The 25,955-nt window shown below is 47.4% G+C and overlaps 1 protein-coding gene across 1 annotated transcript; it reads left to right on the forward strand.

Moving 5' to 3' along the window:
- On the forward strand, positions 1-25,852 carry FOXO4 (forkhead box O4). Its single transcript, XM_053373632.1, has 3 exons — positions 1-784; positions 16,638-17,872; positions 23,852-25,852. The coding sequence occupies exons 1-2, from the start codon at positions 326-328 to the stop codon at positions 17,853-17,855; spliced, it is 1,677 nt and encodes a 558-aa protein (XP_053229607.1). The 5' UTR covers positions 1-325; the 3' UTR covers positions 17,856-17,872; positions 23,852-25,852.
- Positions 25,853-25,955: the final 103 nt, after the last annotated feature.

Consider the following 25,955-nt stretch of genomic DNA (forward strand, 5'->3'; position numbering starts at 1 on the left):
ACTACGGCTCCCAAGGTGCACCGGGCGCGCACGCGCGGGCTCATTTCCAACTCCCCCGCCCCTCTCCCCGTCTGTGATAAACAGTGCCGCCGAGGCGCCTGCTCTCGTGGCGGAGCGCTCAGTTCTGAGCGAGAATCGGCGGCGAGCGGGAGGGCCCTCAGGGCGGGCGGTACCACCGAGAGAGAGAGATCGAGGCGCGGGCAAAGCCGCCGCTCGGGCCGCGCCACCTTCGGGCGAGGACCGGGGGAGATCGCCGCGCGGGTCCGATCGCCGGCGGGTGATGTGGCGGCGCTGAGGGCGGCCGGAGACCCGGAGCGTCGCCATCATGGCGGAGCCGGCGGGGAGCCCCTCAGCGGCGGAGTCTCCCTCGGTGGCGGCGGCTTTGGACCCGGAGTTCCCCCCTCAGAGCCGGCCGCGCTCTTGCACTTGGCCGCTGCCCCGGCCGGAGCTGGCGGCGGCCGACACGGAGCCCGGGACAGCGCCCGGCAGCGGGCTGGGGAGCCCTGAGGAGCCGGCCGGGGTGGCGACGGCCGGGGCGGCAGCGGCCGCGGCGCCGGGAGGCGGCGGTGGGTCCGGCGGAGCGCGGAAGAGCGCCGGCGGCGGGTCCGGCGGCGGGGCGCGTCGCAACGCCTGGGGCAGCCAGTCTTACGCGGACCTCATCAGCCAAGCCATCGAGAGCGCCCCGGACAAGCGCCTGACGCTGGCGCAGATCTACGAGTGGATGGTCCGCTCCGTGCCTTACTTCCGCGACAAGGGCGACAGCAACAGCTCCGCCGGATGGAAGGTGAGTGGCTTCGTGGGGAAAGGGAGACAGCAGAAAACCCGCCGACAACAACAGAGCAAGAGAACACGCCGCGGGGTTGATTCGGTTTGTTATCCACCTACGCCGCTTTACATTCGTAAAGCAGCTTACAAACAGAAGACAGCAACAGCACAATGTGCCCGCCTAAGTTACTCTACTCGGAGTAGACCCATCGGAATCAGCTAACCCAAATTGAGCCGTACCCAGTTATTTCGGTGGGGCTGATCGGGAGCGGGGTGGCATATTAGATGCAAGCCTATATCCACGCCGCTTTCCATTCGCATGAATTGCAAAGTGGCTAGCAAAGCGAAAACAACAACAGCATAATGTGCCCCACTAAGTTACTGCACTTGATATAAACCTATCAGAATCAGCGGGCCGAAATTGAGTCGTGCCCAGTTATTTTGGTGGGTCTGAACTGGAGTGGAGCTGGCATATTGGATGTGATCCTGTAATTTGGGCAGTTCTTCTGCTTACTAAGGCCACAAGAGAGTGTGCAGGATCTTAAGTTTTCTCCGGAACCCATCCAGCAAGGTGGTGAACAAAGCATCTGGGCTCTCTCGACCCTGCTACCTTCCTTCTCCAGTTTGCTCTGTTCACCATCTAGCCAGGGGTCCTCAAACTTTTCCAGCAGGGAGCCGGTCCACTGTCCCTCACACCTTGTGGGGGCCCGGACTATATTTTTTTTGGGGGGGGAATGAACAAATTCCTATGCCCCGCAAATAACCCAGAGATGCGTTTTAAATAAAAGGGTACATTCTACTCATGTAAAAACACCAGGCAGGCCCCACAAATAACCCAGAGATGCATTTTAAATAAAAGAACACATTGTACTCCGGCTGCCAGCCGGATTGTGAAGGCAATTTGCCTTAGTTTGCCTACCCATGATCTAGCCTGCCTGCTGAACAATTCTGAGGAGCTGCAGTGCCTATGTGATGTTTTTGCCATTCCAAATAATAGCAAATGGTTCAAATTTGGATTTTGGATACTTTTCTTATGGTCCATTGTGGCTACATTTTATGCACATGGATGATAGTGGTTCCTGTGGTGTGCTTGAGTGCTGCCTCCTGTGCTCTTGTTTCAGGAGCCATTGCAACATTCCTGTAAGGTAGGCTAGTATTATCTTTCCTGTCTTGCAGAGATGGAAGATTGAGTGAGTGTTGTTGACCGCTGAGTATGGTGAAAGGGAGATTGAAGCTGACTGCTTCCTGATTGTTTGTTGCTAAGCTACATGGAGCTATGACACTTCTACCTTTTCTTCCTTATCTCTCTTTCCACATCCCCCAACATCCCTGTGTTTATTCTTATATACTACATTTCCAAACCATTTTTCTGCCAGGGCACCCAAAGGCATATAGTGGCATGTGGTCTAAAAGACAAATAAAGAATGCAAATACAGGAGGAGAAAAGAATACCTTTTCTTGGCAGGGTTTCTGTATCATCCTGAACCAACATTTTAATGCTTGGCAGATTATGCTTCCACCTTGCTTTACCAGCAACATCTTGACTTTGTGGCTTTTCATAATAAAAGTTTTAGGATACTGCCCCTTTGCTTTTAGATTTTTTTTGAGACCAAAGACCTCAACAGGTGACACTTTTTCTTGACAGAGCTGCTGTGCCAGTGTTAAAGGCACTTGAAAGAATTAAAAGGTGCAGACATCAGGGGATTGGGCACTGTCAGATTTTTACATGGAACCGTGTATAGCAGAGATTTTCAACCTTTTTGAGTCCATGGCTCCCTTGACCAGCTACATTCTTTCTACGGCTCTCCTCTGGGGAAACACGTTCTGGGTCTCAGAAGCCCAGTTATGCCACACCCTCCCTCGTGGAGTGTTCCCTCAGCCTCCTCTCCCTTCTCCCTAGGAGTTCTCGGGGCAGCCTCCGCCTCCACCCCTGGTCTCTGAGCTCCCCCCCACAAACAAAGGTGCCTGCTCCCTGGCCTGCCCCAGAAGCCCCATTCGCCTCTGGAGCTTGTAGCCAGGGCTGCTGCAACAAACAGCCACACAAGCCTTTGGAAGGTTGAGAAGCAAGAGGGCATCAGAGGAGGGAGAGAAGAAAAGGGGGACAGAGGCCAGTGTTGCCTGTGGCACCCTGGCTATCATTCAAGGCACCCCAGGGGGCCACGGTACACTGGTTGAGAACCACAGGTGTATAGTATTGCACTGGCACTGGGATTATTAGTCAGCCTGCAAGCCAATTTCCAGTGCCAGCTAGGGAGGCATGGGAAAAGCATTCATCTCTTGCACAGAACATGAATGCGGAGTGTTGGAGAGAGAGGATAGTAAATAAGCCTTGTCCGTACAAAGGAGTCTGCTTCCTCTTGCGACCGATTGTGGTAGGGACTTTGGAGCTCCTAGATTTTAACTCTTCTACAGTTTTTGATCCACATGGAGAGGCTGCTGGATTTGACTTGGTGTATTTCTACATGTGCTAGTAATGTTGACTGCTGCAGGGTGGCTCTCTGAACAAAGGGGTGGATTGGTTCAGTCTCCTTTTTCCTGTGTCACAACACTGGCCTGATTACTGTGTGATGTTCCAGATACCCATAGTTTAGCTAAATTCCAAGGACAAACAGTTAACAGAGGATAGCCCTTTCTGAAGCTGTCATCTGTGCTGGATTAGGGAAATCTTGTTGCCAGAAATTGGGAGGATGATAGTAAAAACGCTGTCTTTAGGGACTGAAAATATTCTGGAAATGTTCTCTCATCCTCCCCCCACCTCCTTCCTGCACATACTGTATTTACTCAAATCTAATGCTCACCTTTTTTGGCCAAATTACATTGCAAAAAATACAGTGCGCATTAGATTTGATGGCACATTTACATTCTCCAGCAAATCCTTTTTTTGTTTCAAGGTCCTGAAAATTGAGGTGCACATTAGATTCAATGCTGCATTAGGCTTGAGTAAATATGGTAGCTGATGTCTTCTAAAAACATAGTTTTAGACAGGAATTTGGGGAGATGGGGAGAAGGAATTCCAGCTTTGTTCTGTTCCATACAATTTTCTCTTATATGAATTTCTTTAAATAATCTGTTAGTTCAGACATGCCTTCTTCAGCCTGGTGCCCTCCAGATGCTTTGGGTTATGTTTCCCATCAGCCTGACCATGCTTCCTGAGGCAGATGAAAGTTGTACCCAGAGGGCAGCAGGTTGGGCAAAGGTGGTCTAGAATGACTCTTTTTACCTAGGCAAACCTTGCCTTGGATCAGCCTAAATATTTATCTGGGCCAGCAGTGCCTCTGATAGTATCTAATAAAGGGTAGTGAGCAAGTATTAGGAGATGGACTTGGGGGGTTTCACAGCCGACTACTTCCCCACCCCATGTGTGTCTTTTCCTTCTTCCCTCCAGTGTGACCCTTAAGTTCACTTTGTTTCAGCACTTCCAAGAAAGGCCACTCCCTGCCCCCTTTGTAAATGTTCTCAGAGATTTCTTGGAAAGGCACGAGCTCGATCTGGAACTCTAGGCCAAGCTGCTGTGGAAGACCAAGTGTCACTTGAATAGTTTTCAATACTGGGCTTCAGTTCTTTGTCACCCAGCTGCGTTGATACTCAGTATAAATAACTCCTTCATAGCATGCATTCCTGGCTCACACAACCCTTCCTTCAGAACAAGAACTCCGGGCAGAGAGGGAACATGCATGCTCTGTGCTGAGGAAGTTCAGTAAGGCTGAAAAGGCACTTAGAACGATCACTCTTTCTTTCAGATATGAGCCTTATTTGTCCTAAAAATGGGAAATGCCTGTATTAAAGGGAGTTGGCTCCTTTAGCGGCTTCATATGAGGTAGCTGTCCCGCTCTCGCAGGCCTATAGAGAATCCCAGAATAGCACACATGCCAGAATGATCTACTCCTTGCAAGTTCGCATTTAAAGTACAGTGGTACCTTGGGTTACATATGCTTCAGATTACATATGCTTCAGGTTACACACTCCGCTAACCCAGAAATAGTGCTTCAGGTTAAGAACTTTGCTTCATGATAAGAACAGAAATTGTGCTCCGGCGGCAGCAGCAGGAGGCCCCATTAGCTAAAGTGGTGCTTCAGGTTAAGAACAGTTTCAGGTTAAGTACGGACCTCCGGAACAAATTAAGTACTTAACCCGAGGTACCACTGTAGTAACAAAAAAATACTCTTTTGCTTTTGAAGCACATGGACTTGCTTTGATTTCGGAGTTAATTTCCCCTCTTTTGCAAACACAGACAACTACCCTGTAGTTTATTCTGTGGTGCAGAAGCTTGCCTGAGGATGTCCCATAGGCTTCAAGGCTCAGCAGAACTTGAACTTGGTTACCTGTGTTCATATCTATCACACTGGCTGCCTTTTGTTTCTTTAGTCAATTCTCATTGTCCTCCACCCCCCTCAAACCCCATCTGCCAAGTAAATGAAGATGTTCTGTTAGTGAAGGATGAATTAACAACAGTCCTACAAGCAGACACTGAGCAGTTTCTTCCTGTCCTTTATTCTGCAGGATTCCCTTGTATGGATAGACAGTTAATGAAAGGTTTTGTTCTAAAGCAGTTGAAACACATGTTTTGGCAGTGAGAACTGTTTTGAGCTGTCACTTATGCCAGGCGTCTCCCATACAGGTGTCAGGAATATGGTTAAAGTCCCTTTCCCAGTGCTTGTGCTTTTAGCACGGGAAGCACAAGGATTTGCCAACAATATTGTGCCTTAATATTTATTTATTTTCTATCTTTAGAGAAGCATTCTGTATCATGCCAGTGAATCTGAGCACTGTACTTAGGCCTGAACAACATAGACTATAAAATTAATCCCACCCAATCGACTAGAATGTGGTCTAACTCCCCCCCTTAAATCCATTTCAACTAAAAGAAAATACCATAGATTCCGGCGTATTAGGCGACTGGGCAGCTTCCTCCCGGTGTGGAGCCCACCGCCCGCTGCTGCTGCCCAGCAAAGCTGTTGCCGCTGCAGCAGTGGGTGGTGGGCTCCATGTTGGGAGGAAGCTGCCCAGCGAAGCTGGCTTAGCATCACTGGGCAGCTTTTTCGGACAGCTTCCTCCCGGTGCAGAGCCTGCCACCCACTGCAGCCATACCCAGTGTATAAGACGACCCCCGACTTTTTAACCTCTTTTCTGGGGTTAAAAAGTCATCTTATGCGCCAGAATCTATGGTAACTCACCCTGAAACTCACTTACCAATGGTACCTAACACAAGGTAAACTAGGGCTGAGGCGCCCAGGATCCTCACCAAAATGCTGGAGAGGCTGCACCTCCATAGGCACATACCTTCACATGTGGTGGGAATGTCCCAAAATCCAACCAATCATACAAGACCACCAGTCATACAAGAAATATGCAAAATAAATAAGTAGGTATTAGAAGTCACCCCAGAACATTGTCCAAGTTAATAATGCCCACTCACATTATGCAGAGCTCATAACCCACCTAATCTCAGCAGCCAGAAGCCTCATAGCCAGACACTGGAGAGACTTGTCAGGAGTAAACATGGGCAAATGGTATCAAACAGTATGGGAAACGGCCTCACTAGAAAAGCTAACCAATAAACTGAAACTGACATGGGGATAAATAGAAGAAGATGTTCTCACTCCAGTATGGTTCCCCTTCATCACATACACAGCCCAACAAGAATCTACCAACAGTGTACAAATCATTCTGGCTAATGACCAAAAAATCCACCCTCTCACACACATAAACAACTCTCAGTACAGCCAACCAAAGACAACCAACCAAACTCTAGGCTACCCCCAACCTCTCTCACCACCAAGGAAACATAAGTGAACAGAAAGAGAACCCATACAAGTGACGCTGACACAAAACCCCACATATACACTAGGTAAAGAAAATAAGCATTACCACCTGACCCCACCCCTCTCACCATCCCCTCCCTCTTTCCCCTTCTTTTCTTACCGACCTTATACTGCATGCAACACTCATGTCTCACAACAAATGTAACTGATCTGTAGAAAATGCAACTTGAGAAAAGAGACAATGCACATATTTTTTTAAACTAAAATCTTCAATAATTTTTTTAAAAGGGAAGGATGTTATAGCATTTGTGTATGTCTGTAGACTCTTGTGCAATTTTCTTGATGAATCATGAAGCATTTTAAATCTTTTCGGCTTTGAATGCTGCTTGGGTAAAGCTATACTTTGTATCTGTTAAATGGAAGCAAAACATTTCTATTGGTTTCATAGTAGGACAGTTAAAAGATTGGCATAAGATACCAGATTCTGACCCAATCTTATAGAAACTTTCATACGTTGGCTTATTACACCAGCTACTGTCTCTTTCAGGAAACTGCCTTAAGGATCCCTACACTTGACTGACTGAGCTCAGGCAAGATGGGATTGGCAAGTCCAAATTAATAGGGACAAGGGGGAAATTACTAAGTAGTTAGGCTGCATAAATTTCAGGGTAATGATTTCTTGGTTATCCCCACTCACTGTGGCTGTCTTCACTCTTGTAGAGTCACCTGCCTCTATCAGAGTGCAAGCTTATAAGCTTACAGGGGAAAGTGGCTTTCTTTTAGAATGGAAACCCACAGATGTAGCAAAGAGAACAGTACAGTCATACCTCGGGTTGAAGTTGCTTCAGGTTGAGTGTTTTCAGGTTGTGCTCCGCGGCAACCCGGAAGTAACAGAACGCGTTACTTCTGGGTTTTGCTGCTCGTGCATGCGCAGATGGTAAAAATGATGTCATGCGCAGAAGCGGCGAATCACAACACGCGCAGACGCGGGTTGCGTTCTGCTCTGGATGTGATCGGGGCTCTGGAACGGATCCTGTTCGTATCCAGAGGTACCACTGTACTCTGAAAAAATGGTATGTGAGAATCACCATACACCAGAAATCATCAAAGTTGATTTCCTCTACTTAGCTTGGACATCCTCCTTGTAAACCCAGTGTGATTCTTCATTTGCAAGGCACATATTGGGGAATGCCAAGAGAGGCACTTCCAATTTTTCATTGATCAGAGGCTGTTCTTGTGTGCTGCTTTATGCCGGTGTGGATAGCTGTTTGCTTGGCTTCTTTCTGTGTATGGAATTTTATGACTTGTATCATTCCCAAAACAAGATGATTTAAGTAGAAGATTTGGACATAATTCTCTTGGGTAGGTAAGAACCAAAGAGCTAAACTATACTTTGAGCACTGCTTCATATTAAATGTTGATGTTCAGGAGTAGGTGTGGTACATTGGGAAGGGTTCTCCAGGAACACCTGGGCCTGTCTGACTCAAACAGTTCTGTTGAAGTTTTGCAAAAGTTATGTTTTTGATATGCAAGTTACATGCATATTGGTGGGCCCAGCCTACAAGCATCTCACTTACAGTGCATGCCAGCTGGCAGATGAGATGGGTGATGAATGGAAATACAATGTATTAGAAAAAGATGAGGTGGCAAGCACAGTAGCACAATCCTATCCCAGTAATATCTTTGGGCATCTTTGCTAGGGAATCCACAGAGAGTATCTGCTCTGTTGTCAGCCATGCCTATTCCTGAGTGAACTCTAGATTAAAAGCAGGGTGTGCTTAACTGAACAAGGACGGAACAGGACAAACATGCCCCACCCCAGAGCCATTTGGGTGCAGAGTCCCAGAGGGCACTTTCCCACTCCCTCCTCACATTGCTTGCTCTTCATAACTCAGGCTGAATTGTCTTGGAAAATCTTGGTGCTGTTTCTGCCAGTTTTTGAAAGAAGCTGCTTTCCCTGAAGAGAGCATGTGTAGAGGTTGGCCTGCAGCTGTACTGAGCCCCAGAATAACTGCTTCCAGGTGCTTATACTGTGCCACCAGTTGTCCATATGAAGTGACTCTCCACCCACTATCTTTTGGCTTTTGTGCCTCTTGTCCATAAGACTTGATTTTGGGTTAAACATTCTACAGAACATGTTGTGCACAGCACCAACTTTTTACTCCCTTCCTGGCTGTGAAAGGAGAACTTAACTGGCACTAGGATCTTTGTATGAAAAGATAGTAGATTTGCCTATGAGCTGTGTGTGGTGTGTCCTAGGTTTAGGTAAACTAACTTATTTGCAACTTGGGAACCTTTAGTGCTTTGCATTATTTAGGGTTAGTGTTGGAGGAAGGGAGGAAGAGCAGTGTTCTTGTGCTTTTAATAGTTGTGGCCGGCAGAATGTCAGCAGGTTAAGCTTGTTCTAGTACGGAAATACTAGGAACTTAGTTAGCATAACTTTTGATGACCTCCTTCTTTGCAGACCTCAGTAGTATGGAGGTTAGAATCCCACTGTAAGGTAGAATAATCACTTGAGAGAGGGAGGCTTGTGCTCTGAGATGTTGTGGGTTGGAGAAATTTCAGTTGCAGGCTTGTGTACTATACTTACAGATATAGGAAGAACGTGTCTGCTAGATCAGGCCTAAAGGCCAATGTAGTCCAGCATCCTGTTCTTGTAGTGACCAACCAGATTCCTTTGGGGAACCCACAAGCAACACCTGAGTGCAACAGCCACTCTCCTCGTATATTCCCTAGCAAGTGGCATTCAGAGGCATCCTGGCCATGACAGCTTTGAGAGAAATAACCTACTGTTACTGTGGTAACAACTTTTTTGTCAAGTTCTTCCTCAAGCTTCACTTTTTTCTGTGAAGCCTTTCTTCCCCAAGTCTTTTCTAACAACTGCAAAGCTAGCTAATTGTACTTACCCGTTGTCATCTGCTGCCCTTGCCTTCTTCCACTGCTCCCCTTTCTGTGTTAGACTTTAGATTGTAAGGATCTCATTTGCTATCAAACATCACCTACATTCAGTGGCGGAGCTTCATGCTCCACCGGGGGGTGGGGTGGAGAGCAGGCGGGGCGGGACTGGCGTGCATCCCGGGGGCGTGGCACACTACCTGCGGGGAAGTGGTGCCCAGCACAGGGCAGGGGGCAGCTGCGATGGCACCCCACCGGGATCATGCTGCCAGGGTGGTGCGCTCCCCCCGCACTCCTCTTCCTCTGCCAGTGCCTACATTAGCACTCTGTTAAAAGGTAGGTAGCTGTGAGGGAAGGGATGCTTTCTAAGGCTGAAATTCTTCCAGCTGCATTGGAGAGAGTGCAAGCTGCTGCTTTGGAATGGAGGTAGGGCTTGCCATTTGATATGGGAGGTGCCTTTCATTCCTCCCAGGAAAGTCGATGAGTATTTGGCACATCAAACTTTATTTGAAAACATCATTTTCTGTCTTCCTGGTGAGGACAATTTGCCCCCAGCTTGCTGCCAAATTCCTCACACATTTGAGGAGTTCCAAACAGGTACTAGCACCCTGGCATTAAGAACCACACCAGAGGTTCCTGAAAAACAGTCAATATGTGCTGTCAAAATAGTATTTGCTTTAAGATGGTTGATGTGTGAGGCCTTTATTGGTTTTTCCTCTGCCCCTCATCATCACAGAACTTAGAATCACAGAATTGTAGAGCTGGAAGAGACCCTGAGGCTCATCTAGTCCAACCTCTGCAATGCAGGAATATGCAGCTGTCCCATATGGGGATCGAACCTGCAACCTTGGCATTATCAGCACCATGCTCTAAGCAGCTGAGCTATCCAGGTTGATGTCATAAAATATATTTATAATTCAGAAAGTTTGAATTAGGGTTGGGTGAGGGGAGAGTTGAGGGTCAGCAGAGACTGAGCATTAATAATAAGAGCCTGTTCAAGACTGTTACCCCATTAAAGCTGTACTATCTATTAACTACACTTCGATACAAATAGTAATTATTTATTTATTTATTTATTTATTTATTCATTCATTCATTCATTCATTCATACCCCACCCATCTGGCTGAGTTTCCCCAGCCACTCTGGGCGGCTTCCAATCGAGTGTTAAAAACAATACAGCATTTTCAAATTAGAACAAAGGGTGGGGAAAGTATTTTCAAATTTGGTGCTTGATCAAGTAACTGAGATACTGTTGCCTCCCCCCTTCTCACACTCAAAGAACCACTTACCACAGGGGTCAGCAAACTTTTTCATGAGGGGGCTGGCCCACTGTCACTCAGACTTTGTGGGGGGCCGGACTATATTTTGAAAAATAAATACCGTGCAAGCCGGTCCCACATCTGGCTCTGGACCTGGCGGAGGAACGCACTCTGCATGCACTCAGAAGCGTGTCTCGCGCCGCCCGCCCCCGCTGTTGTTGATGAGCAGCCCGTCATCCAAGGCCAGGGGGGCGGCAGGCTGGGCAGGCAGCACGCAGCGCACCCTCCAGCTGCTCCAGTGTGGCTGCTGAGTGTGCCACCTGCAGCAGCGCCGAGCTGGACACCAGGCATGGGGCCAGCAGGCGCACCAAGCTCTGGCTGAAGCCCTGCGATGTGCCCGTCACGATGCCCATGGCATGGCCCAGACCTGCCACCTGCCCGTCGGCCTCTCCATCCATGGCTGCGCCGGGTTTACCCCAGCGAACTTCCTGCAGCCAATCCGAAGCTGTGCCAGTGTCGCCGCCTGCCCGGAGGCATCCACGGCTTTGGATTGGCTGCAGGAGCTTTCTGCAGCCAATCCAAAGCCATGCCAGCGTCGCAGAAGTCAGTCCCTGCGCGGCGAGGCACCTGTGGCTTCTTTTCAAGGAAATGCTGTGCCGTGCCAGTTTAGCTCAGTGTGAGGACTGACTGAGCGGGCAGCAGGGTCCACGGGCTGGATTTACGAGTCTGGTGGGCTGCATCCGGCCCCCGGGCCATAGTTTGCCAACCCCTGACTTACTATAAATGATCAGGAAGGCTTTGTGGTTGGTATGGTATCTGATTTCCTAATCGATCAGTTATATTGCTATATTTGTTTTTGAACACACACACACTCACATATATGGGGTATATAGATTTTGCGCAACTCTGCCCAGATTTTTTTGTTTGACCCCCTCAGGACTCCTCTTGTGTTTTACTTGCTGGCTTTTGTTTTCTTCTACTTTGGGTCCTGATGTCTCTTAATGACTAGATTTAGCTATTATTGTAGAAGCCAAGTATGATAAGTCTGTTGTACCAAAAGAGCACTGTGCTGAAACTGGTTTTTTTTAAACCCTATAAAACCATAAGTAGCTCCAGCTCACTATAATTTTACAGACAGTCTCCTTCCATGTATTCCATCATGACAACCAGCAATTAGAATGAAATTGGATTGCCCTATTAGTAGCTTCATGAAACTCACATGTACTATGTCCAAATGGCGAGGGTATAGCAAGAGGCATTCAAGGTGGCTGTTCTTCCCTCTGAACTCTCTCTGAAACATGGGCTTTTTTGTTTTGCAAAGAGGATATATGGGTAGCCTGGGATTAAACCAGTAGGAAGGTATTTAAATTGATTGTGTCACTCTGATGTATTTTATCTCTTTCAAAAACAAGTGGATTATCTGCTCCGCCACACAGAGCCTTGGAGGTGTAGTGGAGTGCTTGGACTGTAAATCTAGATACGTGTAATAGAAAGCACTTCTCACTAGTATTCTCAGCAAAATGTAGAAAAACCAAGCCTACCTAGGAACGCCCTGTGGTGGCTTGTTTTTGTGAATGTTCAGACAGCCTTTGTGTGTGGTTGAAAGTGCTGTTGGAATCACTTTGTCACAGAGCAATAGAGTAGGGGGAAAGTGAGTGTTGGAAACATGTTCACTAACTGGGAGCCTGCAAACCCTCAATTTGCGTTAAATACCATTTAGCTAGAAACATAGTTGAGTCTAGTCATGTGGTAGTTCCAAGCTTTTTATCTTTTCCCAAGTTTGCTTTGGATGCTCCAAAGATTGATTGCTCCGTAATAATGAGAAAATAATAATAATAATAATACAGTGGTACCTCTGGATGCAAACGGGATCTGTTCCGGAGCCCCGTTCGCATCCTAAAGCGAACGCAACCTGCTTCTGCGCGAGTCGCGATATGCCGCTTCCGCGCATGTGCGCGATGTCATTTTGAGCGTCTGCGCATGCGCGAGCGGCGAAACCTGAAAGTAACGCATTCCGTTACTTCCGGGTCACCGCAGAGCATAACCTGAAAACGCTCAAGCTGAAGCATATTTAACCCGAGGTGTGACTGTAATAATAATAATCCTTTATTTAATCTGTAGTTTCAGAACTAGTATGGTAATTCTAAACTGGGCAACCCTTGAACTCTGGATTTTTAGAGAACGTTGTGTTGGGGTTCTACCTTAACTACCTCCTGGATATTCTTACTGGGGTGACTGTGGCTAAGTCACTGGGTTGCCTGAGCCACAGTCTAGTGCTGAAGGGACATCACTTGGTGGTAGAACATTTCTTTGCATGCAGAAACCCCCAGAACCAGTCTCCAGATAGAACAGGAAATGACTGTTGTCTGAAACCCCAGAAAGTTGTTGCCAATCAGTATAGACAGTAATGAGCTAGATGAACCCAAGGGTAGTTTTCCATGTTCTAGCTGTCTGTGCTGTCATGCCTTGGTTTCTGAACTTATTAAAACCAACACACTAAAAAATACTGTACAGTATTATCTTCATCAGAGAAGCTAAGGCAGGGGTCAGCAAACTTTTTCAGCAGGGGGCTGGTCCACTGTCCCTCAGACCTTGTGGGGAGCCTGACTATATTTTTTTTGGGGGGGAAATGAATGAATTCCTATGCCCCACAAAAACCCAGAGGCACATTTTAAATAAAAGGACACATTCTACTCATATAAAAACACCAGGCAGGCCCCACAGATAACCCAGAGCTAAGGTATGGGTAGGCAAACTAAGGCCCAGGGGCCAGATCCGGCCCAATTGCCTTCTAAATCCAGCCCGTGGACAGTCCAGGAATCAGCGTGTTTTTACATGAGTAGAATGTGTGCTTATATTTAAAATGCATCTCTGGGTTATTTGTGGGGCATAGGAATTCGTTCATTTCCCCCCCAAAAATATAGTCCGGCCCCCCACAAGTTCTGAGGGACAGTGGACCAGCCCTCTGCTGAAAAAGTTTGCTGACCCCTGAGCTAAGGCTTGATAGTTTCATCCTGTAGTTCCAGAACAGTTCTGCTGTTGGGCCGAGGACATCTCTTGACGCAAGGCTTAGCACACTGTGGTTCTGTCTGAGGAGGCCCGTTACCCAGAAACAAAACCTTACTACTATTCCTAGGAAGTTACATGCTGTTCTAAACCTCTTGGTTTCAAGTCACTCTGAAGCATGTGGAGCCAAAGTCTTGTGGTTATGCAATTAAACTGCAGTCGTTCCTTTTGGGGAGGGAGGGTGGCTCCTGTTGGTCAGCTGGTTGACTCACTCCCTGTGGGGCGGGGCTGTGCGGCAACTTGCAGCTTGTAAACCACTGGGAGGGAAAATAATTATTCCATTCTAAATCAAGGGCAGCTATGGCACAACTATGGGGTGGTGGTGGGGTTTTTTTATTTGCAAAAGCTGCAGAAGAGATATTTGGAAGCCAGAGACCTCCAGGCCATAGTTGTCAACTTTTCTCCTTTCTTGCAAGGAATCCTGTTCGGAATAAGGGAATTTCCCTTTAAAAAAGGGAAACGTTGACAGCTATGCTCCAGGCTGGTGTAGCTGTTTGCAAAGGCTTTGAAAACAGCATTGTGTATTGGAATACACAAACTTCTGGTGGTGTAGGCACAGTTGAGGTTAATGACCAGTTCATGGAATTGCTTATTCTGTCACTAAGTCACTGATCCAGAATGCTTCCCAGTTTGGAAGAGAAATCAGCATTTTCAGGGTTCACCCATGCGCCAAAAGAGGCCTAGGTCAGTTGAAATTGAGGACTTGTGTTTTAATGGCCCCAGCTGGGCTATCTTCTATTTCACTTGGGCTTGATGGGAAAAGTGTAAGCTATGGGAATAGTTCTCTAAATATTCCACACAACTGGAGTTGTAATCTTCCATTGTTAATGCCTTCTTGGAATTTGATCTGATATCAGCCGAGATGGCCACCCAGAAGAGACGGGAATGTGGCACAACACAGTGATTGGGTTGGCAGCTGATTCCCTTGGCAGTCAAAAGCTGGTGATTGCAAATCAGTTGGGAGTAGGAAACAGTGTTAGAAACTCAGATAAATAAACTAGGTGCCAAATGGCTTCTTAAACCAAGGTTGCAATCGCCAAAATGGAATGTCTTTAGATGGCTCTAAAGTAAATTTTTTCAAATGATGGACTGACTGTGATTGATTCTCAGTTAAACATCTGGCTGGTTCAGATGTTTGAGCTTTGAGAACTTAAAGAAGAAAAGTCACTTGATTCGGGCACAGTCCACATATATATTGGCCTATTCCGACCTCTCTTTTTTTAATGGTAACTGCTCCTGCTCAGGCTGCACAGAAAAAGCATTTTGGTTCCAGAAATTTATTCTGATAGTGCAGATAAAATATAACTGACATAATTCAACAGGATGGGGTATTAGGGTGTGAAAGCAGTCCAGATCCAATGATCCCCAGATGGTGGAGGTGCCATCCTGGTGCCCAGGCATCTTCACTTGGTCACAAGTGGTTGGAAGCCAGATGCAAAATGCACCTGGCGCCTGGTTAATTTTGAACACTGGTAGGAAGGCAAAGGATGTAGAGGGGGACTTACATGCAGAGGATTGAAAGAACAACTTTTTACGTAAATGTCTTATTGCAGTTTTTATAATAAAGGAAAACATTCAAATTGTTTGAAGAAAATAGGATAAAATATAAAAGAAGGAAATAAAAAGGGAAGGGGAAAAAAGAATAAGGAGCATACAAACATAAAATGCATGTTCATGTTCTCAAATGTTCTTTGCACTCAAGTAAATGATTACAGTTTCATTTCAATGAATTTGTAAAGACATTAAAAATTATCCTAAAGTATCCCTCAGTAACGATGCTCAGGTCAATGGTAGTTTTCAGTCATGTTACATTTGCGGCACATAAGAAAGAAAGGAAAAGCAACTTTCCTGGAAAGTGCCTTTTTTGTTGGTTGGATTACATCTCTGTCTCATTAGTTTAGATAGTTTTTCCATGAGGGCAGCTGTGAAAGGACAACACACTGCATGACTGTTGGCTCACTGCTGTACCCTGCTTCCTGGATATTCCTTCATATTTATGTTGGTTTGAACTTCCCAAGCAGAAGTTCCCAAACATCTTTGCTTACAGTGGGAAAGGCAAATTGCCTTTTCTGTCACCTTAGTCTCTGATGTCAGTCTTAAAATGCTGGGTTCAGTTTTTTTCTAGATTGGTATAGGAAAAAAAGGCATGTTCATGGACTTTTATGCCAAGCAATGCCTCTTCCTTTTTGTTTTTTGCTAAAGTCTATGTTGAGCAAGGACACAGAACCTGTGACAACTTTCCCCTCCCCCAGATCTTGTTGCTCTTGAATGTCCATCACTCATAAACCAACATGATCAGTGGCCAAGGGTGATGGGAGTTACAGACCTGAAATTCAGTGTGGGGCTTCATGAGAGAGGGCATTCTCAGTCCAGGCTCCTCTATTATGGAATAATCATCATCATCATCATCATCATCATCTGCCCCCCCAAACAAGGCTGGCACCCACTATTATGCATTTTGTGAGTTTACCCAGGCCTTTGGATTAATTATTGCTGCTGATTTGCTCTGAATGTTAACTCTTTTCATCATTCATTCATTCATTTGTGTGTTACGGTGCTTAATGTAACTCTCTGGGATGCACATTTTTTTAAAAAATAAAGAGTGGGCTAAACATAGTTTAAGTACATAAATTAAATATGGGGGTGAGAGTAAAAGATTGTCCATATCTGCTTGAGAGAGGAGAATGGTCTAATGCAGGGTTTCCCAAACTTGGATCTCCAGTTGTTTTTTGACTATAGCTCCCATTATCCCTAGCTAGCAGGACCAGTGGTCAGGGATGATGGGAGTTGGAGTCCTAAAGCAGCTGGAGACCCAAGTTTGGGAAGCCCTGGTCTAATGGCCTGTATGGGAATGATGCTAACACACTGCCCTTTCCCACTTCCTTCCAGAACTCCATCCGACACAACCTCTCCCTGCATAGCAAGTTCATTAAAGTGCACAACGAGGCTACAGGGAAGAGCTCTTGGTGGATGCTGAATCCAGAAGGCGGCAAGAGTGGAAAGGCCCCACGGAGGAGAGCGGCCTCCATGGACAACAGCAGCAAGCTGGTCAAGCCCAGAGGAAAAGCCCCCAGGAAGAAGGCAGCCATGCCAGTGGCCCCGGAATCTACTGCCGACAGCCCAGGCTCCCAGTACTCCAAGTGGCCTGGCAGCCCTTCTTCCAGAAGCAACGAGGACTCAGATGTGTGGACCAGCATCCGGCCTCGGACCAGCTCCAATGCCAGCACCATCAGTGCAAGGCTTTCCCCCATCCTAACTGAGCCAGATGACCTTGGAGACGAGGCGCTCCTTCCATCCCTTGTCTACTCCAGCGCATCTAGCAGTGTCCCACCCACAGTGACAGAGGAGCTGGAACTCATTGACGGCCTGAATCTGATGTCATCAAGCTCATCCTTGCTGTCAACTCAGCAGCCTTCTCCAGGCGGTCTGGCACAGAGGAATCCCAGTTTCTCCTTGCGAAGCCAGAGCTCAGCTGCTCAGGCGTCGTCATTTGGCAGCTCCCTCTTCAACCCTGTTGATATCTCTCTGCACAGCTCTGCCAGCCACTTCTCTGGCCCACAGACCCTGGAAGCCCTCCTGACATCCAACTCACCACCACCCAGTGATGTGATGATGACACAGGTAGATCCGATCCTCCCGCAGAGCGGAGGCAGGTTGAACAGCCAGACTTTTCTGCTTCTGGGGGAGCAGTCCTCCAAAAACAGGATGAGGCCAGTTAACCCATTAAGAAAGCTTCCGGAGCAGCAGCTGGAGTCGGTTGGCACTGCTTCCTTGCCGACTGCATTTTCAATGGCATCTCCTCAGAATACAGTCAGCCTGTCAGCTTTGAAGGCACCGGGCTCCACACAGCCTGCCCAGGCGGTCCAGCTGGGCACCCAGCCATTTCTGTCTGCAGCTACATTTGCCCCCTGTGGAGGCAATCAGGACAGATTGCCCAATGATTTGGACGATATGTACATGGAAAACCTTGAATGTGATGTGGATTACATAATCAACACTGACCTCATGGATGGAGAAGGACTGGACTTCAATTTTGAACCCATTCCATCTGCTCCCAGCTATCCCAACACGTCACAGGCCTCCAACCATACCTGGGTACCCAGTTAACTTCAGGATTGTCAAAGGTAGGTGGATGTATGCAACCCACACTTCTCCAGCCTGGTGCCCTCGAGATGTTTTGCACTACAACTCCAATCCCTGCTCTTTCCTATTTCAGATTGTCACAGGTTCTGAAAAGTCACAGTGGTGAGGGTTACCCCTACTATCAGGAGTGAGCCAGTAGTAAATCACATGAAATAAGTGAAGTTAACTCTTTATTAGAACAACAGGATCTGCACAGGAGTGTCAGGCCTAATGAGCATTAGCAAGTTTTCTTTGGTTGCAGAGACTGAAGGTCCCTCCTTCCCACAGCTGCCTAATTCCTCTCCTTGCCCAGGTTTCCCCAAGCAATCTGAGCCTGCATCTGCATGGCACTAATTTACTGCCTCGGCCCATTATACCTGAAGGAGCATCTCCACCCCCATTGATCAGCCTGGACACTGAGGTGCCTCCTCCAACAATCTTCTGTTGGTTCCCTTACTGTGAGAAGTGAAGTTACAGGGAACCAGGCAGATGTCAAGGAGATAAAGAACTACATAACTTTTAGAAGACCTCTGAAGGCAGCCCTGTATAGGGAAGTTTTTCGTTTGATATTTTACTATGTTTTATATATGTTGTAGGGACACGGGTGGTGCTGTGGTCTAAACCACAGAGCCTAGGGCTTGCTGATCGGAAGGTCGGCAGTTCGAATCCCCACGATGGGGTGAGCTCCCGTTGCTTGGTCCCAGCTTCTGCCAACCTAGCAGTTTGAAAGCACGTAAAAATGCAAGTAGATAAATAGGTACCGCTCCAGTGGGAAGGTAAACGGCATTTCCGTGCGCTGCTCTGGTTCGCCAGAAGCGGCTTAGTCATGCTGGCCACATGACCCGGAAGCTGTTTGTGGACAAACGCCGGTTCCCTTGGCCTATAGAGCGAGATGAGCGCGCAACCCCAGAGACGTCCGCGACTGTTACCTTTACCTTTATATATGTTGTAAGCTTCCCAGAGTGACTGGGGAAACTCAGCCAGATGGGTGGGGGTTACAAATAATAAAATTATAATTATTATTATCATTATTATTATTAAAAAAAATTATTTCTCCTCCACCCTCTTCATGCCTCTCCTGGTTCTGGGAGACTGGGGCGGGGGGAGGTTGCCACAGCAAGAAGGGGAAACAGACACCTGTGACTCTTCACCAGCCTGACTCATCTCTGCCTCTTGGCTTCCCTCAACCCACTCTCCTGCTTCAGCTTCAGCTTCTTCCTCTGAGTCTGGACTGCTCTCTGCCACAGACTCTCCCAGTTCTCTAAGCCCTGTTACCTCTTCTGCTTCCAGCACCTCCTTTTCCCCATCTTCTCCCTCTCATCGCCATCCCACACCAATTCCTGGCTCTGAGGCTTTTACCATTGGAAGTTCTCCGGCTGGTTCTGCCCACCATTCCTTTGCATCCAATCAGTTCCTGACACCTACACAGGGCTGAAAAATAATTCAGGTATTGAGGTGCTGAATCAGAATCTCCAGCTTTTGGTTTAATCCCACCAGCTGTTCTGCCATAAAGTGATTGCGTGGTCAAGCTAACAAACCGTGAGTGCTTAATACCTTAGAAAGTGTGAGGAACACAAGGAGTATGATATAATAATTCTCCATTCCATCCATCTCAGCATCTTTTTGATCTTGGTGCTGCTGTTAATATGGGCAGCACTAGCTATGACATTAAATTAATTTATTACATTGAATGTGTGCATTCTTTAAATACATAAAACCTAAATAGCCATTGAGGGACCCATGAGAAGAATTCGCTCTAGACTAGAGCAGGGGTGGGGACGCGGGTGGCACTCTGGTCTAAACCACAGAGCCTCTTGGGCTTGCTGATCAGAAGGTTGGCAGTTTGAATCCCCATGACAGGGTGAGCTCCTGTTGCTCGGTCCCAGCTTCTGCCAACCTAGCAGTTCGTAAGCACGTCAAAAAGGGCAAGTAGATAAATAGGTACCACTCCGTCGGGAAGGCAGATGGCATTTCCATGCGCTGCTCTGGTTTCGGCAGAAGCAGCTTAGTCATGCTGGCCATCTGACCCAGAAAAACTGTCTATGGACAAATGCCGGCTCCTTCGGCCTATAAAGCGAGATGAGCACCGCAACCCCAGAGTCGTTCGCAACTGGACCTAATGGTCAGGGGTCCTTTACCTTTTAGCGCAGGGATAGTCAACCTTTTTATGCCTACCACCCACTAATGCATCTTTCTTGATGGTAAAATTTCCCTACCACCCACCAATCCTCGATGGAAGGAGGATTCAGTTTGTGCCCTACCACCCACCTAGAATGCTGAAACACCCACTAGTGGGCGGTAGGGATCAGGTTGACAACCCCTAGCCTAGAGGGTGGGGGCCTGGAATGGATCCAACGAGAGTTTTCCTGCAAAATCAAAAGGCAGCAGAGGGGAGTTCTTAGGTTCATAGCAGTGGGGAGGCTTAACCCCCCCCCCCAGTGCAGGGGGACCCACACAGCAACTATTCATATTTTTCAAAATAAATTTAATAAATGAATACTAAACACATTACTGTAATTCATTTAAAATCATGTGTTTGGCCCCCTTCTCCCCCAAGTATTTGCCCTAGATTTTGTGAAGTGAAAGCTTGTCCAGTATTATGGAAGCAAGTTGTCCCTTTGTAAATGTGTGATTCAGATTCTGGGAGGGTTGAGAGTGGGCAAATTATTATTTTATTGGATTTCTTACCCAGCCTTCACCATGAGGTGCCAGGGTGAGTCACAACAATTTTAAAATATGACATTGAAACCACTTCAGATGGATTACAATCATGGGAATAAGGTGGCCCTAAAATATATATCTTAGGTGTCAAAGGCCAGGGTAGTGGGGAATGTATTTAGGATCTGACAAAAAGTACATAATGAATGTGCCAGACACACTTCTGTGAGGAGGGTATTTCACAGCTTAGGGGTTGCCACAGTGGATGCCCTTTCCTGTGTTGCCCTCCACCAACTTCTGAGGTCACCTTCCTTCGCCACCACCTCATGCAAATGTCTTTAGACAGGGTTGTGACCTGTTAGATGGTGGTTTATTGTGCCTAGCTCTAAACCTGTTTTATGCTACAGCATAAACAGCAGCAACAGGCACCCAGATGGTTGTGTCAAAGGTGCCTCTGTTCTAGCAAAGCATTTGGCCTCCCAGGTTTCTTGTGTTCAGAGCATTATCCTCCATCCTGAGACACAATGAGGTTGTAGAGCAGGTGTGGGGAACCTGTGGCCCTCCAGGTGATGATGATTCCACTGCCCATCAATACCACCCAACATGGCCCATGGGTTAGATATGATGAGAGTTCTAGCCCCATGACATCTGGAGAGCCACAGGTTCCACACTCCTGACATAGAGTAGAAATGTGCCCCAAACTCTCCTTTCCTTCTCGGTTATAGACAGGAGTTTTTGCCTAAGAATGAGTTCCTAATCATGTTGGCAAAACTGAGCCGAATTGTGTATGGCAGGTGTTGGGAGCAGGATTTCCTAAAATGCTTATGCCCTCTGTACAGCACAAGAAATCCTGCTTCTTCCTCAAAAGGAGGGCGATATATGGGTGTTATGGAGTTCTTCCCTGCTGGCTATTTTCCTTATGCCTTGTAAGTTATTGCTGGCCCCATTCTTCTAGCCAGGCATTTTTGTGTGTGACAGTACTTAGCAGTATGGAGTGCTGGCACCTCTTCTTTTGCTGCCCATGGCAGCCACTTTGTGTGGGCACCCCACAGCACTTTTTTTTGGTGTTTTATTTAGAAAAAGAGCAAACCAATAAAGTTATCAGTAAAAGCTGTTAACAACAAATATTTAAAACATTCAAACACCATTGACATAATCAATAAAAAGAAAACAGAATAAAGCATTATGCATGTCTGGGTAGGCTTGCATTACCTAACAAAAATGCTTTAAGCTGGTGCTGAAAAAAGCTCCCTGATGTCTGTAGGCAGGGAGTTCCAAGGCCACCCACCTGTCATATGGCATCAGACAATTCAAAGTTACAGCCACAGGAGCAGACACTGGCTTATTGCCAATCTTAGTACTGTAGTCCCACAGTGCTATGATTGGGAGAAGCGTTTCTGCTAGCTTTTCAGTGATAAAAAGCTGCCGCTAAGGCTTATATGCAATCTTAGCACCACAGACCTAAGACTGGAGATAACCTTATTGGATCTCCACACTGTGATGCTACACGCTAAGATTCAAGAGCTCCCTTATCTCCACTCTTGGCACTTGTAGGTAAAAGGTAAAGGGACCCCTGACCATTAGGTCCAGTCGCCGACAACTCTGGGGTTGCGGTGCTCATCTCGCTTTATTGGCTGAGGGAGCCGGCGTATAGCTTCCGGGTCATGTGGCCAGCAGGACTAAGCCGCTTCTGGTGAACCAGAACAGCGCACGGAAACGCCGTTTACCGTCCCACTGGAGCGGTACCTATTTATCTACTTGCACTTTGACGTGCTTTTGAACTGCTAGGTTGGCAGGAGCAGGGACCGAGCAACGGGAGCTCACCCCATCATGGGGATTCAAACCGTCGACCTTCTGATCGGCAAGTCCTAGGCTCTGTGGTTTAACCCACAGTGCCACCTGTGTCCCGTATCTCCACTCTTGGCACTTAGGATGTAGATCAGATAATAAATCTCCACTATGCATGTAAAGTGACTGCCAGCTGGGCATCATTTGCCCAAAAGGGCCTTGTGGGCCAAATTCAATGGTCTGGCAGTCCTAATTATTCATGCAGGCTGGACATCACCAACTGTGGCAAAGATGGAAACTGACCAATTAAGAGATGCTTTTATTTAAGGGTCAGCCAATTGTGGACAAGCACATAAAAAATACTTTGCCTTCAAAAGTGTGCCATGTGTGGCCTAAAATAAAAAAGGAGTCAACTTTCGTAAAGAACTTGTGAAGCTGTCTTTTCAGATTCATTGGAGAAAATCCACTATTTTCTACTCAGAATGGCTGCAGTTTTCCAGGATCAGACAGAACTCTTTCCCAGCTGTGCTGCCTGAGAATTCTTTACCTGGAGGTGCTAGGGAATGAGCCAGGCCCTAATGCATTCCATGCATTCAGTGAGCTATCATTTCGCAAGGGCCCCTTTCCATACTTCTCTGCCTGATCACCTGGATGCAGTTACTACCACAGGCAGTAAGGTGACTGACAGGCTGTTTGTAGACTCAGAACAGTAACTTCTCTGTAGCATTGCTTTCATAGATTTAGTGCCTGCTTCGGTCTTCAAGACAGTATTGCTAGCAAACCATTTCACATGTTTGATTCTGTTTCATACTTATTTTTGAGGATGACCAGGACATGGCAGAGAAGATGAGTTAATCCTCTCCCCCTCCCTCCTGGCCCAAAACTAGGGTAACCAGAAGTGTACGATACTTGTGGCCATATGACAGATGTGATGGGCAGCTGTGAGCTGTCGCTCTGTCTCACACCATCCCTCATCCCTTCCTTGAGTTCTGCTGAACTCTGATTTCTATTGCCATGTGCAGATAAGGGTTGCTTTGGATGGAAGGTGCTGATGGGCAGGAGGGTGCATATATGGAAGAAGGAGACTTCAGGGAAGTTGGAGCAGAAATGATACTGACGGCAGAATGAGCCTACATAACAGGATGCATTTGAGGCCTTGAACCAAGAGGTGAAAAGAGTCTGGGCTTCCAAGAGGTTGTAGTAATTACACAATGCACAATCCCTGGGGCTTTGGGGCTAGAAGCAATCTGACAGTTGTGGATTAATATGGAGCCTCTGTTGGGGGCAGATTAACCTACATTTGCCTAGTGTGGGAGTCTTGAAGCTCACAAACCTCTGTGGATTCAGGCTTTGGCTCTAAACTGGGAATCAGACCTTCAGAAATGGAGGTGCTCAAGGAACAGTGATACTAAATATCTGGAAACCGGAGTTCCCTCAAGGCTGGATGTTTCTTACTCTGTTGTGTGTATTTTCTGTTGTACATCCATGCGCAGTAGTGCACTAAGCATCTTCTCTCTCCCTCCCTCCCCCCACAGTGCCCTTCTGGTCCTGGAGTTATTGCACTCCCAGAGGAGTCTGGAATGCAAGGAGCACCTGGTGTCCGTCTTACTGTTCTGCAAACCAGCTGGAAGCAAGGGCGAAGCAAATGGCACTGGAAGAGAGAGAGATCCTGTTAAGTGCCACATCTTTTCCTGAGCCTACTGTTAAGCCCTGCAAGCCCCATCCAGGAGCCTGAGAAGAGGCCCAGGAAGTGCTCCACCCATGGCCAAAGTCACTTCCTGCCCTTCATAAGCATTCTCCGGATTGATGGGGTTTTGGCCTGGCCGCGATAGGTCAGAGAGCTGTCTGAAGGGGGAGGGCATTGAGCTGGCATCACCCCTCCAGCTGATCTCAGCCTCAACTCCCCTTTGACTTGACACCCTGTGGATGGGGTGAGAAGATGGTCTGTGAATCATGTGGCTGTCTGAGTTGAGAAGTCCCTCCCCTCTTGAGCACTTCCCTTGTTCCTTTTCTGATGGGAGCAGGTGGTGGTGGTGGACGAGGAGGAGGCGGCTGAGGGAAGTAAAGTTGCCCTGTTTGGGGTGGTGGTGGTGGGAAGCTGTAGAACTCATTATTGACTGTGCACCTGGCCTACAGGTGCCTTCTGGAAGTTTAAGGCCCGGTCTGACCTTGTGAAGCCCTCAGCTATGTGTTCTTGGGCAGCACTTCCCTGAAACAATGGCTCCCCCAAAGCAGGCAAGCAGGTGCTAAAAGCTGTTGCTAAGAAACCAAAATGACTTCTCTTTGGGTTCGTTTCTGGGCTGTTTTGTGTTGCAGCTGAGAAATGGAAAACCCATATCTGGCCTTAACCAGAGCCCTGATCTGCATTTTCCCTTTTTCTAGTCCAGAAGGGCATTTTTCTACAGATGAACTATTTTGGAGGTTGCTTTTTCTTCTCCTCCCCCTGACATGGGCAGAAGGCAGGGCTTTCTGTGGCAGCCTTCAAACTGTATTATTTGTGTCTCTGTTTTATGAGTGCCTTTCCTTCCCTCAGAGATGGCGCTACTGGCAGTAGCTGTTGCTTTTCAAAACTGCATCAAGAACAATGTGGCAACTCCTTGGGTGCATTTGCTGGGGGGTGGGAATGGGAATGGGGAGAGAAGGGCACGGAAGCAGCTTTGTTCTTTGGAACTGGGGCAGGTGGTGGAGTTGCACGTTATAGATAATTACCTGCAAAGCTAGCAGCAGATTAAATAGAAGCTTTTGTAAACCTTGGTGCGGGGTTGGGAAGAACTGTCTATATTTTAATGCAGAATCCTATGATGTTATTGGCTAAAAGTGCAGCCTGTTTTCTTGCAGCTTTACGCCTTTTGATACCAGACAGAACACTAAAGCACACAAGGCCCAGGGATGGGTCTGAAGATGGGATTATGGGACAGCTAACCTGCTGGGGGGAGGATGGGGAGGGGTCCTCCTTTCAACCTTGTGCTTTTCAGTAGCTAATTATGAATTGCCAGCAGGACATGTTGGGGTCCTCTAAGCCCTAGAATAGCTGGGTCACAGCTGCCACTGCGGATGCCTTTTGAGCCCTTGCCCACTTTGTGCAGAGCCCTGGCAGAGCGGTGGCTGGCTCAGGCCCACCTCTGCTGAGCAACTGTGACGGCCTTGGGTGGGTTGCCTGCTGTGAGCTTTCGCTGTTAAGCTTGGGAGGCAGAACAAATAAAATAACACCTAGGATTCTGAGGGTTGGGGGACCACTTTATTGCCATGAGAAAAGTACCTTGAGGAACCAGGGAAACTCTAGAGGAGATCTGGTAGCTCCTTGGATAGATGGGAGAATTAAGGGTGTCAGAAATGGGGACTGGGTGGATTCCTGTCTGGTATGGGCCCGCTCAGGAAAGGGGCGATATTTGCAGGCTATTCTTTCTGCCCTGGGGATGTTAAGTTTGGAGTCTCACTTGAGCTACTGTAGGCAGGTGGGAGCAGGTGAGGTTTCAGCCCCCTGAAGCACTCTCAGGAAGGGCAAACAGCACAAGCCTTCTCTTCAGCCACTTACTTTCTAAAAAACTTTCCTCAGAGCCTTCCTTAGGTTAACAAAGGTCCTTTGTGGTTAGCACAGGGCAAAGGGTGTGTTCTGAAGCACATGTGCAGAATATGTCA

Source organism: Podarcis raffonei, chromosome Z, assembly GCF_027172205.1.
Source record: "Podarcis raffonei isolate rPodRaf1 chromosome Z, rPodRaf1.pri, whole genome shotgun sequence".
Classification (NCBI taxonomy): domain Eukaryota; kingdom Metazoa; phylum Chordata; class Lepidosauria; order Squamata; family Lacertidae; genus Podarcis; species Podarcis raffonei.